Below are 13,852 nucleotides of genomic sequence, written 5' to 3'. Positions count from 1 at the left end.
TTTGGCCTGTTAGAAGTTTAAATCAGAGTAATTAACAAACACATCATCGATCTGCAGGAAAAAAACCCCAGTAAAAGCACTAAAGGTGTCTCTTAAAATAGAGAGAGAAATAAACTGAGTGTTGAAATTAAAATTTAATATACTCTCCATTCCAAAATGAAAAGTTTGTGTAGGAAAAAAATATTTTTAAACCCAAAATGAGAAATTAATTCAATAGATTCCGTTTGCAATTTTAACATTTTAATACTTGAAATCACTATAAATTATTTAGCTGACATAAAGACATAATTATTAATATAAAGTTGCTTCTGTTCTCTAGGTTTAGTTGTATTTAGTTTGTAGTGTACTTTTTTGTAGTCCTCAAATTTGCATAAAAACATGCATAGTAAATGCAGCTTTATGTTTCTTTTGATGTTAAGGTTTTGACTTTTTTTTTAAGGGAACTGTGCCCTTTATGAGGTTTTTGGTTGCTTAGTTTTTTTTAATTTGGAGTATGTAATTTCTGCTTATGTGATATCATTCTTTGATCTTTTTATATCCAGGATAACAGTACACAATAGGTGAGTGTTTCTCATATCAGCTGAGATAATTTGTTATCTCTGTTTCATACTGTTGCTGATATAGAGCCCTGACAAGGATTCTGTAAAAACAGGCACTCGTCCAAGGGCTGCTGATGACTTAATCAAGCCATAGCATCAGCAAGCCAGGGAAGAAGGCTTTAAGTCCACTGCAGTTTTAGATTGTGTTGATCGGAAGGCCTAAAACTAATTTCAGTTGCAGCATGACTCCATCCTGTTGGCACTCAGGGGAATGAGGGTATGCAGGCAAAGTGATTTCAGCTATGCACTATCAGCCAAAGTGATGTGAATGTTTTTAGGCAAGCACGGAAAGATTACCTCTTGGTGTCACTGGCCATGGCCTGACGTAACTTTTAAGAAATGTTCACAGGGTGAAAAATAAAGGCCTTTCACCCAGAAAAATTCTGCACAGGTACATGCACGCATATTTGGTGGTTGCAATAGAGAAGATTCAGGACAGATCTGGGGAGCTGGAGTTATGTTCCCTTCTTCACTTGTTCTTATTTGGTGGTGGATCTGCTGCTATATATTCACATGCATGGCACACTCTTGTGCTATTGGCTCTTTGTGATCTAATGGAATGATGAAACAGCAGTGTATGGAAAACTCTTCAGATTAATCCTTCACTCAGTAATTTTGTGGTTTGGTTTGCAGCAGAGAGGCTGCTTTTTGTTTTGTGCTAGCTGCAGAGATGCTGCCGTTGCAAGCAGTGCTAAGCTGGAGGGGGTTACTAGGGGAAAAGCTGTCATATTTGGAGTACCCTCAATTAGTGGTCGTGGCAAAAACAGAAGTGCCATAATAGGTACAGTTCAATGTCCTTGTCCCTCTCCTTCCTTCTGGTCCTTTCAGGTTCAGAAACTATGTAAAGGTCAAGAGCTCACTTCAAACAAGTTTTTCCTATAAGCAAGTCTCCTTCTGGTTTACTTTGAGTGTTAAGATTTTTACCTGACCAGAGTAGATGCAAACAACTCAGTGTGCTGTGACTAAACTGTTTCTTTTCTCAGGGAGCTTCTTAGCCCAGTTTCGCCTGTTTATGCTGACTCTGTTCACGTCCCGCTGGAGAGATGTTGTGTTTAAATTCACTTGTGATTGACCTTACTCCAACATTGCTATAGAAAAGGGCCAAGATATTTTTTTTATCCTTTTTATAACTCCTGGCTCTCTTTCTGTACTGAAGTAATTAGCCTGAGCTGACCTCTAGCCAAATGTTTCTGTGGTCAAGTTTCAGCTGGCTTGAGGACAGTCAGCTGCTGTAATTTTTTTTTTTCCTGATTTTAACTCTGTTCATTCTTGCAGGCTGCTGGAGTAGGGTAAGACATAGAATATAATTCTTTAGAATAATATGTTTCAGAAAGTTTAAGTTTTTTAAGGTTTTTTTTAAGTTTTTTTTTTTTTAAGTTTTTTTTTTCTGTTGAGTAAGAGGCACTTCATTAGTGCCATTTGTCTTTCATAGGCACATAGGGGAGGTGTTGGGAGGTAGATACTACGGGATTATAAAAGGTCAGTTTTGTCCTAATGCCTACAGAGAAGCTGTCTCTTGCTAGGTTAACAGAGAAGCCTCTGGACAATACTGCTCCTTTTGACAGCAAGTTCTCAGGAGTGTCTTAGAGGAAGGGCAGTGGGTCATTATGGAACAGATCTTCGAGAACTTTCTACAAGGCAGTAGTTGTCTGATGGTGATGCAGGTGGCACTTCAGAGGACTTCTCTCAGGATTTTTATTCCGTACCACCAAAAGTGGTATTGTGATGGGGCAGCTCCTGCTTTCCACCAGATTTTCTCCCATGAGCCTGGAGCTGTGGCATTGTAGCTCTCACTTCATCTCAAATACTGTTAGGAGTGGCCCTCATAACTGCAGCCCAGCTGAGCTTACAGTGTTTGTGCTGGATGCAGAGGTCACGTCCCTGCTGCTTCCCACCCCATGCAGAGCTCCATTTGCCTGGGTGAGGCCTCGAGTACAAGCCCTATCCCAAGGGCTCTGGGTTGCAGTGCCACGGAGATAGCACAACTTGGCCTTTTACAGAGGCTCTTGCACAAAGGGTGGAGCATCATGCGTCCATATTTTCACAGCAGTTACGGTTTTTGGGCTCTGTCCTGTCCATATTGGGTATGTTCAGAGTATACCAGTTGGATATTTTTCACAGACACAACTTGTCTGAATGGATAACTCAGTGGGATGTCCCATGTGGTTTTAGGCAAAGCCAAGACAGTGTTTTGTCTTGCTGAGATCCTGGCATTTCTGAGAGTCCACTGAAGAAACATATTTTGTTTCTATATTGTGTTTTATTAACAAAAGGGCAAGGGATGAAGCAGCGATTTTGTTAATCTCTGATGTTTAGGAAGGCAAATTAATCCTGTGCCCTGTTTCAGAGACATGTTTTTTTTAGTCAGGGTCTGTGGCTGAGCAGGGAATTTCCCAACAATTGTAGAATTGCTCTTAAACAAGTAGTAGCTGCTGCTGGAGGGTGGCTGTGCCCTCCCCTCCACCCTGACTGCTCATTCTCATGCCTGTGCTGCCCCAGCTCTGCTCCTGGACTGTGTCTTTGGGGAGTCCTGATAAAACTGGTCTACAAACAGGTTCACTACAATAAATGTTTATGGATTCATTTTAACTTTAACAATCTCCTGATGGAGTTCGCTGTGTTGCAGGTATGTAAACAAGTCTACTGCTGCAGGAGGGAACAGCGGTACTGGAAGAGGATTGTTTTCCTCTGCAATAACAAGTGCAGTGTGTTTGTTGACCTCTGTGATGTGTTTCCAGGCTCCTGGGTTAGTGCTTCAGCTGTCAAACCACTCTTCTTGGAAGGAGGCTGAGATGGCCACCAGTCAGGTGTCCAGGGATGGAGGGGATAGTCATGCTGTGACAGCTGCACATGGGGAACAGCCCTGGTCCTACCCAAATTGTTTGGTGTGGTTATGAAAAGTGTGCTCTGAATGATGGATCCTGATCACATTTGTTCTCACAGGAAGACTCCTGTGAGGATTTGCCCTTCTCTTATGGCTGTTACTAGCTAGGAAGAAGTAGAAAGACTTGGAAAAAAAGTAGTTGGAAGATAAGCAGAGGCTGATGGATGTGGGAGAACAGGAAAGTGGGAATAGGAAGGCAGCACGTCATGCCTGGGTACTGGGAAAGGAGAGTTGTAAATAAAGTGACATTGTTCTCAGGGCTGTGAAAGAGAAAATAAAACCTTAGGGAGGAAGCAGGAGAGCTGAATGGGAGAAGAGACTGATGGGGTAGATGTTGTGTAAGAGGAGAAGAACTAACAAACACAGAGGCACATTTTTGTTGTAGATTTATTAGTAACAGATAATAAGAATCCTTTAAACAAGAGTACAGATGAAGCTGGGGGACCAATTGAGCTAACTGAAAATGTAGCTGATCTCGGACAAACCTTGTACTGTGGCAGTGTAGCTCCTTTACTGAGAGTTAGGAGGACTGTTGGCCTGTGGTTTGCTTCATTAGCTTTGTCCCAGGTCTGAGCATTCCAACAGCTGCAGTTTTCACTTCTCCTGGTCCTGCTCCCCAAGTTGTCTCACTCCCACACTGCCCCAAATCCTCACTAAAGCACTTCCCTTTCTTCCTTTCTTCCTTACCTCTTTTCCTCTTTTCATCCCTTCTTCCCCCCTCCCTCCATCCCTCCCTCTGTGCCCCTCTTTGGAGTGACCCAGGTCTGCCCAGCCAGAGAAAAGTCCTGCAGGTGCTTGGGCAGTCCAAAGAGCTCCTATAGCTCTTCTCTTGGTGCAGCAGTCCCATGCCCACTCAGGCTGGCCCAAGCTTGTCGAGGTGGTGCTGCTGGGCATCCTTGTCCCGATGTGTGTGGGGTGGGGAGCATTTCCTGGCTTGCCTTTGCAGGTCTGGCTTAGATTTTGCTAGTATAGAGCAGTTTGAGTAAATGCCAACTCATGGAGTTGGGTTTTTTTCTCTACCATGATTCCTTCTGTTCTCTTAGTGTAAGAATATTGAGGGAATCACCTTTTAAACTCAACATTACTGTAGCTTTGCATACTCTGCATTCTTGTGTTTTATGGTCTTTAACCTAATTCAAACTTTGATAACTGTACTAAGCAACTGACTAGTTTTTGACACCAGGATTTGATTGCATAAATTGTTACTTGATAACACCTACTTAGAGATTGTTACTCATTAGTTGGCTTGGTTCTTTGGGCACTTTTGATTTAATCTCCTGTTAGATAAAGAAATAAAATCTCTAAATGAAAACAGTCCAGTGTAGAATCAAGGTCTGTCATACAAATTTACAGTCAGATGTGGCAGTAGAGCTATTCTCTCTCTCCTGCCTCTCTGAGCAGGGTGTTAGTGTATGGTGCTGGTTTGCACATAACAAAAAAATGCTGCCTGACTTGTTTAAAAATCCATTTTAGCATGTGTGTTGTAGCTTTAGTTTTGAAGGTCTCTGGTAATATCCATGGCTATAAATGGTCAGGTTATATAATCCATGGTATGGATGTTTTCCCCATACTTCCTGTGGACGCCTCATGAGGTTTTGGGGAGCAAGGTCCCATCTTGTGCAGATGTCTGCAAGTCCAGCTTAGAGCAGCTGCTGCCCTTCACCATTATTAGCAGATGCTGGTGATAATGGCAAGAGCAAAGGAGAGCCTCAAAACAGGGTTGTGCAGTGGGGCTGTACGACGTGTGTGCATGTGTGACACAAGTGAATTAAGGAAAACGAGGAGTGTGCTTTATTTGGGGAAGTTGTAAAGGCTTGCTGGTTTATGCTGGGATTGTATGCATTTGCATTCTTGGAGGTTTTAACGTCATTTGCAGATGCAGTCTATCAGTTGACAATACTTGATTTTCCTCCCTCTGTATTTAATGGACTAGAGACACATAAGCTACTTCTCTTGTAAATACAGTATTTTCTGTCTGTTCCAGACTGCAAGATGATGTATTACTTTATGAGGCAATGAACAATAAACTAAATCTACTTCTGGTTTAAATCCAATCAAAATTTCAATAAAACTAGATGATAGCTTAAATGTCGTATCATATTAGTAATATTTGCTTGTAAAGAAACTCTCATTGTCTTTTGTTATTACAGAGTTAGGAGTATGGATCTTCGGCATCTGCTGTTTACTTTGGCACTGATCTGTGCAAATGACTCACTTTCTGCAGATGATGGTAAGTTTTATGATGCTTTTCCGTGCCTTTATGTGTGTAGATATGTAAATATGTAGCTTTATTTAAAGTGTATTTTTATATTGAATTTTTAATGACTATGCAACTTTCTTGGCTGCAGTAACCCAGGTACCCAATGTGACAAACGCATCAGTTAATCTTTCTGTAAATACAGTGGGTGAGGCTGGGACATGTTGCGAAATGAAGGTGAATTTCATAGACAGTTTTTGATGTGAAAGCAAGATGAAATTGAAAGAATGAAAGAATTTTGTGGGATTAATTTTTTTATATGAACTAGTGTTTTTTTTCCTAAACAAGTCTTATAGCATATTCATATTTTTAGTTTAGTATGTTCATATCTTAAGTATAGTACTTAGTATAAGTATAGGACTAATATTTGGACAAACAGAATAAGCATTTGAAGACCGTATGCTTTGAATCTCAGGCCAATAGGAACAAGTTTCATAAGAAATAAATTTAGTAATCCTTAGGTAGAGATTATAGGATTTCAAGAGAACGTGTGCCCTCAACCAGCCAGCTGGGACTGGTCTTTAACTCATTTAACAAAACACATGAACTTCAATGGGACTTGCATGTTGTGTCAGATTGATCTGCTTATGCTTGCTATGATCTAATTATCTAAAGAAATGCAGCTCAACCTGGTCAGCTCTGTGCTGTTCTGGTCTTCAGAACAGACAGCAGTAACAGTTTTCCATGATAACTAATTTTGTGCAGACATGTCACTGCTTCTCCCAGAGCTACAGAGCAGCTGCAGCTCTGTAAACAGGTGCCCCTCCTGACTTCCAAATCAAAATCTGTGCTAGCAGAGCAAGTCAGAAAGGGCAGTTTGTCAAGAAGTTTTATTAAAGTGGGATGAAAACAGCTTCCACAGGTAACTCTAAATAAAGCGATACAATTTTCAATTAAAATTTCTGACGTCTCGATTTATTTTTTCTTTTGGTCCCTACTTTAGTTTTACTGAGTGCAAATTAAACATCTATAGACTTGCAAGCCATGTTTCATCAGCCTTTCTAGTGCTAGTTTTAAAGCATGGTAGTAAGCCAAAAGGCCATGACATAGTTGCCTGTAGTCATAACTGGCTTACATTTTAAAGATATAACCATAGCTCTTTGTCTTGATACAGTTCTGTATTTCCTTGGAGTTGCATACTTTGAATTTCTCAGTATCTTGTATACATTGAAGCACTGGAGAGGCATATGGGGTGTTACTTTGATGTTAATGGAGACATTAAGCTAAAATAGGAAATAATTAAAACTCAGGTGATCAGTTCTCAGACAATTCTTCTATAAAGTTCATTCTGTTTATTAACAAACAGGTTTGGATACAGAAAACACAGGTGTCTGTTTATTTACTTCTATGTGTGTGGCTCAGATGCTTGTCCTCTGTGTTATCAGAGAAAGAGTCTATAAGGCTGATAGTTAAGGCTTTTTCTTTACCCTTTACCAAACATATACACATGCACCAGCTCCTATTCATTGCCACCACAGAACAGTCAGTGGAACAAAAATTAATGTGTCCTGACTTCATCCTCTCCCCCACCATGTCTGCATTTTACAGTAGACTCATTCAACAGTCAAAAATAATCCCCAGGGCAGTCTACTGGACCATCTGATTTCTCTCTTGAGTTTTAAGAGCACATGAGGATTATATGATCCTTGGCAGATGAGCTGTGGTCCAGATGTCCTAACTGCAGAAAAAATCTGTGTTATAAATAAAACTTAACCAAGCATCGTCTTTGTGGGACTTTGTCTGTGCTGATGAAATAGTAACTTCCATGAGATTACCTTCAGAACCCAAAAATCAAGAATCTTTTGGTTGTTTCTGTGCTTAAATACAAGAGGCAGTACTAAATATTTATGTACTGATTTGTTGGGCTATTAAAGATTGTGTGTGAAGGGAATTGCTTTGTTTAGTGATTGCTAATGATTAAATTGCTTCTAATTCTTTGGGCACATGCTCAGGTGAGAATGTCAGAGAAGGAAGTATAAATTGAACAGCAGTATTTGAAATAACAGTATGAGAGAACATCCATTTGCTGTTCTTTTGTGATTTAGGACAGAGTATTAGATAAGATCTGTTTATTACATGTTTATTTTTTTTTTCTCCCATGTGAATGTACTCATATCTACCAAAGTTCTCATGAGGATCCAGCCCCATTCAAGTCATGAATCCTGACAACCTTACAGTGCTCTACCCAGCACAGTGTTGCTGAGACCTTTGTATAAACTTAATTAAATGTGCTCTATACTTGTACCACATCTGTTGCATGGTGACTGGATCTATGGTGTCATGGTCCCTAAAAAATTCACTTCAGTGGTTCTCTTTCTTCTGGCAGCAGGAGGGATAAAAATTACATATGCTTGATAGTCTTGTACCAAAGCCCAGTACTGAACCAGTGTAATACAGACTTGTACATGAGATGCTTTCATGTCTTGAAAATAAACAAAGTGTAAGTTCAGCTTTCCAATAGTGCTTGGAGCTGGCTTTGTGCCATGGGGTCAGATCCACCCAAGACAGAGTGAAATCCCATACAAGTTTCCTTCTGGCAGGATCAAGGGTGTGAGGCCAGCAGTTGGCCAGGCAACTGCACAACTTTTGAGACCAGTATTGGACATTTAGTCACCTATTTGCTGTCTCCAGGCTAGTATCCAGTTCTCCTGGAGGCTTTCTATTGATTTAGCTTGTTTTTCATGCTCTCCTCTTGCAAAGAAGCTGGCTTCCAGCTCCCTAAACTGAGACTGCAGCTAGCATGAAGCGAGAGGGGTGCCCACTGTCTCTGAGAGGGAGATGCTCAGAGTGACCAGGTGTGTCCTCTGCCCCCAGTCTTTGACTGTAATTCAGGGCTGAGCAGGTCTGGGACTTTCAGCCTTTCACCAGGGTTGCTGACCCTCGTGCTGTCCGTGCCCTTGAGCTGCCTGATGCACAGTGACAAGGGCAGAACAGAGGCAGTGGCAGAAAGAAGGTAAAGGCTGCAATGACAGGAAGGAAATTTCTAACAGGTGCATAATTACCATAGGTAAATGGGGTTTGTGCCTTCAGGATTGGAAAGCACAAGGACCATTTTCACAGCTGATTAAGACATTTTTTGCAGCAGAATTAGGCTTCAATTTAATTGTGTGATTTTGACTTTTTAGTTTTAGTTAATTAGATGCCTAAGCAAGAAAGAGTACTGCCTCATAAGCAGATGTACGTCTGTGCAGTATTAACTGTAGTTCAGAAAAATATATAAAAGCTTATATTTGCATACAAATACACAGTTTGTATTTGAGAGTTCACATTAATGTAACTGTGGTGTTTCAAAACAATATCCAGAATTCACCAAGGTATTTTGGTTTACTATACATGCTGACATCAGAAGCAGTTAAGGGGAATTGCTCCAGACACAGACTGAAATATGTTTAGGAAGCAGAATGAAAGTTGTGATATTGTTTGATTGTTCCTTCTCTAGGTCTGATGAGTGTAAGTCAAATAAGGACATAGAGAAATTAACTGGGAACTAGTCCCAGTTAATAAAAAAACACATAAGCTTAAGCAGCTCCAAAATTAATTTCTTCTCAGTGAAAAAAGTGAGAAATGTCTTTTACCATATTTTTATGCTAGATCAAAGTTTATTCCAGACTATTGCAGCTATGTTAATTTATCCTCTGAAACAGCTTTTGAAAGGCATTCATATTTAATTATAGCACAAGAAAAATAATTTTGAGTGAACTGATTTTGTACAATGACAATTTTAAGAGCAAGAACCCTTATATTATTGTTCATTTTATATAATTAGATTTTAAAAACTTATTTATCTTCTTCCATCACAACTTTTAAAATTGTTTTATGAATCTGCTATTCCCAAATAGTCTATTTTCATAACTTTTATTTAAGAAATAGACTTGGTTATTTTCCTTTCTGAAACAAATACAGTCCAATTTTTATTCCCATCAGAATGTCCTTTTGATTTACTAGTGTCTGTTGTTTTACTTTGACGCTTTGTGTGCATTACACATTGATGATAAACCATCAAACTATATATGTACACTGAATATCAGGGCTCCAGTTTCAGAACTGGAGATGGAATCGATAACCCATGCATAGGACTTCAGTGTCTTTAAAGACATGCCTGAGCAGCCAAGATTTCTGTGCAGGACTCCCAGGGACACCAGCAGACCTGCGGGTCATTTGCATCTTCCTGGGATGGTCAGAAGCTTACAGAGCTCTCTTAAAAACCTTATGCCCAGGTATCTGATACATAATTGTCATGCATTTTCAGGTAATTAAATCAACTCCATCAGCTACTCTGTGTTCCATGGCTTGTTTTGACTAACTCTCTATTGAATATTGGGAGCTTGGACACTTAAGGATAAGATTCGTCACAGGGATATCCTCTAGGTACTCAAGAAGTCTGCATAAAGCTTGTAGATAGCACACCTGTGCCTTTTAAGCAGAAGCTGGAAGGCAGGCAGAGTATCCTGGGCAGTCTGAGATAGCCACAGGTGTATATTTTGCCCTATGTGGCATAAAGGGAGCTAAATTTAGGTGGTTTTTTTTTTTTTTTTTATTTTGAACTGAGCCTCATCTTTGCAGCTGACTTGTTTCAATGTGCATCATTCTGCTTGCTTTCTTCTGGGTAGTGAGTGTCATAGCTACTCTGCCACACTGTCTTCTCACTGGATTGATGGGAAAGCACCTGGGGTCTTGCTGTCACCATGAAGTTTAGTAGCAGACACATTGTCCAAAGGCTTTTGTGACATGTGAAGGAATTGTTAGAATTAAATTAAGCAGAAAGGTGCCTTTGAGTAGCAGCATTTTCTCTTCTAGGACAGGGAAAATTGTCCATCAGTTCATGGAGTCAGGAGGTACCTGGCCAGAACCATTCAGAAAAATGGTCGTGTCTGTAAACATGTTTTGTGATTTAGATGAACTCAAATTTTATAGATGCAGTTAGTAACAAACCATTTCTCAAGTATTTGTTGGGTATTTTTTAATAACTTCTTTCATAATCACAAAGACTAGATATATTTGCATTTATTACAATCCTCATCTTGTTGGGAAGGGATAAAAGGACAGAATCTTCCTTAGCTTGAGCTGCCAACATTCTTTTCTTCTCTTGGTAAATGGTAGTGCCATAATGCTGTTGGTAGTCATTTGTTCACAGTGGCCATTTTCTCTTCTTAATTCTTTTAGTTTGGTTCATCTTTCCTATGGTCTTTCTGTGTTTTGCCTGTTTTTTCAGTTCAATGCAGCTAAATATGGAGCCTAAGTCCAAGCAGAGCTGGCAGTAAAATCTGAGAAACTGAAAACCATGATCAGTGTGAGGCATCCTGGTGTATGTGGATAAGGGCGGAACTATTGAGAAGGCAGGTTTAAAACCTCCACCTGAAAACAAAGCCTTTAGAATAGTTGCCCTATTTGCCTATTTTGAGTGTTTCCAAGCAAGAAATGTGTTCCATTATGTAGAAGAAATTGCTACAGACACATTCCAAGAGCCAGAATCAGAAACCTTGGCACAGAGAAGCATAAGTTATACCACTGTGATCTGGCTAAGCCATTTCAGCTGAAGAGAAGATACATTTTGGCAGAGAGAAAAATTGTATTTCCATCATCACTTTCCATTGGGATTAAAGATGTCTTTGATGACTTGCAGAAAAAATCCAAGGGAAGGCCAAGGAAGTGCACTTCTCAGTTACTTTTACCGCTCTTGCTTCCTACCCAGTAGTATATATTTCAGATAAACCATTTGTCTGGGCCTGTGTGACAGTATCTCATGGGGAGAAAAGGATTTCACTTTGCCTGTTTGTCTTTTACAGAAAAGGATTTGGGATTTCTAAATGTGGAAAACACATGCTGAAAATTAATTGCAGACAGGGCTATATTTTATAAGAAAACTCAGAAAATAAAGAACATTTTAAGGTATTTGAAGCCTGAAATTGTGCCCCAAAATGTCTGTGTTTAGGCTTGCATCTGAGTAGATCCAATGGTTTAAAAGCTAACCTGAGATGCAGAAACTTGTCTCCTTTGTCCTGTCTTCCAAACCACATCTGTGACTCCAGCATTTACTGAAGATTTTTAAGCCTTGAATATCTTCACCTGCAAACCTGCCAAAAACACTTTATGGATAATTAGCTTCAATCAGACACCCTGTAAAATAACCAAAGTTATTTTGGTTATTTTACAGGGTGTCTGATTGAAAGTTTCCCCTTCCAGTTATCTCTGTCATCCTTAATATTCCTGCTATTGTGTGTATTTCCTTTATTGCTCTTTTGTTGCTAACATATTTTCTTCTCTGTTAAACACAGACTTGCCAATTTGCTGTCCTCTGATTGCTGTGTTTAGAGGCAACTTGCAAGAATTAGCAACTCATCAGTGGTTAGTGCCTGGTGTAGTCAGATGGAGAGGTCAATCTTTCTCCCTCCCAGTGGCAAAGCTTGTGATCCCAGCAGGTCTTTGCTCTCCCAAGCAGACTTACAGACTGCAGGCTAGCCACCAACATGCACACTGGTCCTCCTGTGAGCCACAACTGCTCCTCCTCTACCAGGACAGAGCTGCACCCAGCACCACTGACTGCTGGTGGCCACTTTTGACTTGCTTTCAGAGGAGTGAGGCCAGTTTGAAACACGAACTTTTGCCCACACACGCAGTGAAGCCTCTGTATTTATGGAGGAAGATCAGATGATGGAAATTATGCAAAACCTTTCACAGCAGTTTGTTACCACTATCTAAGAGGTAAAAAGGGAGAAAGTTCCTAGTTACAATCTTAACTTTAACTCCACTTTGTATTTTAAATGTAATTGTATATTTAATGTGAATTAGAGTAATGGTGTGTACTGCACTAGCCAAATCAATGCAGTCAATAAACTGACTTTGCAGCAGGGGAAGGAAGAGTAGCTCTAGCAAATAAACACTAATCTGTATTATAAAAGCAAACTATGCGAGTTATAATGAATCGTTCCATACAGTAAAGTACACACAGAGAAAATTTCTTTCAATACCATCCATCTCTAACAGGAAAAAGAATCTCTAGTTGCTGCATATTCATAGTATGCAATGAAATGCTCCTGAAAAGGGGTGACTTTTTCAATTAATTTAAACAATGATGCAGTTATTGTGCAGTAACTTGCACTGCACATTTAAAACACAAGATTTTTACAACCAGGAGACTCTTTGCAATTTTGCACATTCCTTATCCATGTTATGACAGCAGGGTTTGTACTGGAAACTGAGTAAAAGTGCGACTGGAATTTGGAGAGCTGTAATTGAACACACCTGGTTTCTGTAAATCAGAGAATATTGTGTGCACCTCAACAATATTTTGGCACAAGTGGGTGTTCCCCCTCAACCATTCCAAGGGATCCAAAGTGAACGAGAAACATTCTGAAGCAGGAGTTCCCAAGATGCCATTCTTGAGTCACACAGAGTGACTCTGAAAGCTTTGCACTGGCCACCATCTGCAGCAGAATCAGATGATTCTCAGGGTTGCAGCAGAACTTTCAGCCCAGGTGGGTAGTTTTGGAACGGGAGCCATCATCTGAAGTGTGCCTAATTCTGGCCTTGAGGAATTTTTTGTCACTTGGGCTCCAGAGACTCCCCTGTGTCCAACCCTCACAACTGCCCCAGTCTTCCTTGTTACACTCTGGCACACTAAACTGGTACCCAGGTGATTGTCAGCTTCTGAGGATGGAAAGGGGAGTGGGAATGAGATACTGTTGGGGAGCTTGGCTGTGGTGTGACCCTCCACAACAAGTTTCTGGCAAGGTAGCCCTTGGAGAACAAAAGTACCTGGCATAATGTTTCCCTTCTACTACTGCAGAGGTGCCCAGCACAAACTATGGAAGAATGATGCTGTAGGTGAGAGGCAGAGCTGCAAACTATGAGTAGGACTCTCTAGCTTCTGAACGTGGAACAAGTCCTGCAAGAGGGAGGTTTCTCTACTTTGCTTCCTATTCTCGCCTTTTGTAGAAGCATAATCAAGTAGTAACAGCAATGGTCAGTTTTCTTCAGAACATCTAACAGATTGTCACTCTGCTGGGGATTTTGAATTCTTCCTGCATAATACAGTGAAGACTTTCTTTTTTAGAAGTACTGGGTTGTTTTTTTTTTTACAGATGTCTTTACAGATGTCTTTATTTTTTTACT

The 13,852-nt window shown here is 40.2% G+C and overlaps 1 protein-coding gene across 1 annotated transcript in view; it reads left to right on the top strand.

Moving 5' to 3' along the window:
- Positions 1–13,852, top strand: part of GHR (growth hormone receptor) — a 149,769-nt gene that overhangs the window by 80,577 nt on the left and 55,340 nt on the right. Inside the window, 1 exon segment of the mRNA XM_050986568.1 lies at positions 5,634–5,713. Coding sequence (XP_050842525.1) covers positions 5,644–5,713 — 70 coding nt within the window. The 5' untranslated portion in view covers positions 5,634–5,643.

This window comes from Serinus canaria, chromosome Z (assembly GCF_022539315.1).
Source record: "Serinus canaria isolate serCan28SL12 chromosome Z, serCan2020, whole genome shotgun sequence".
Classification (NCBI taxonomy): Eukaryota; Metazoa; Chordata; class Aves; order Passeriformes; family Fringillidae; genus Serinus; species Serinus canaria.
Note: the sequence above shows the minus strand (reverse complement) of the source record. Positions and strands in the feature narration are given on the sequence as shown.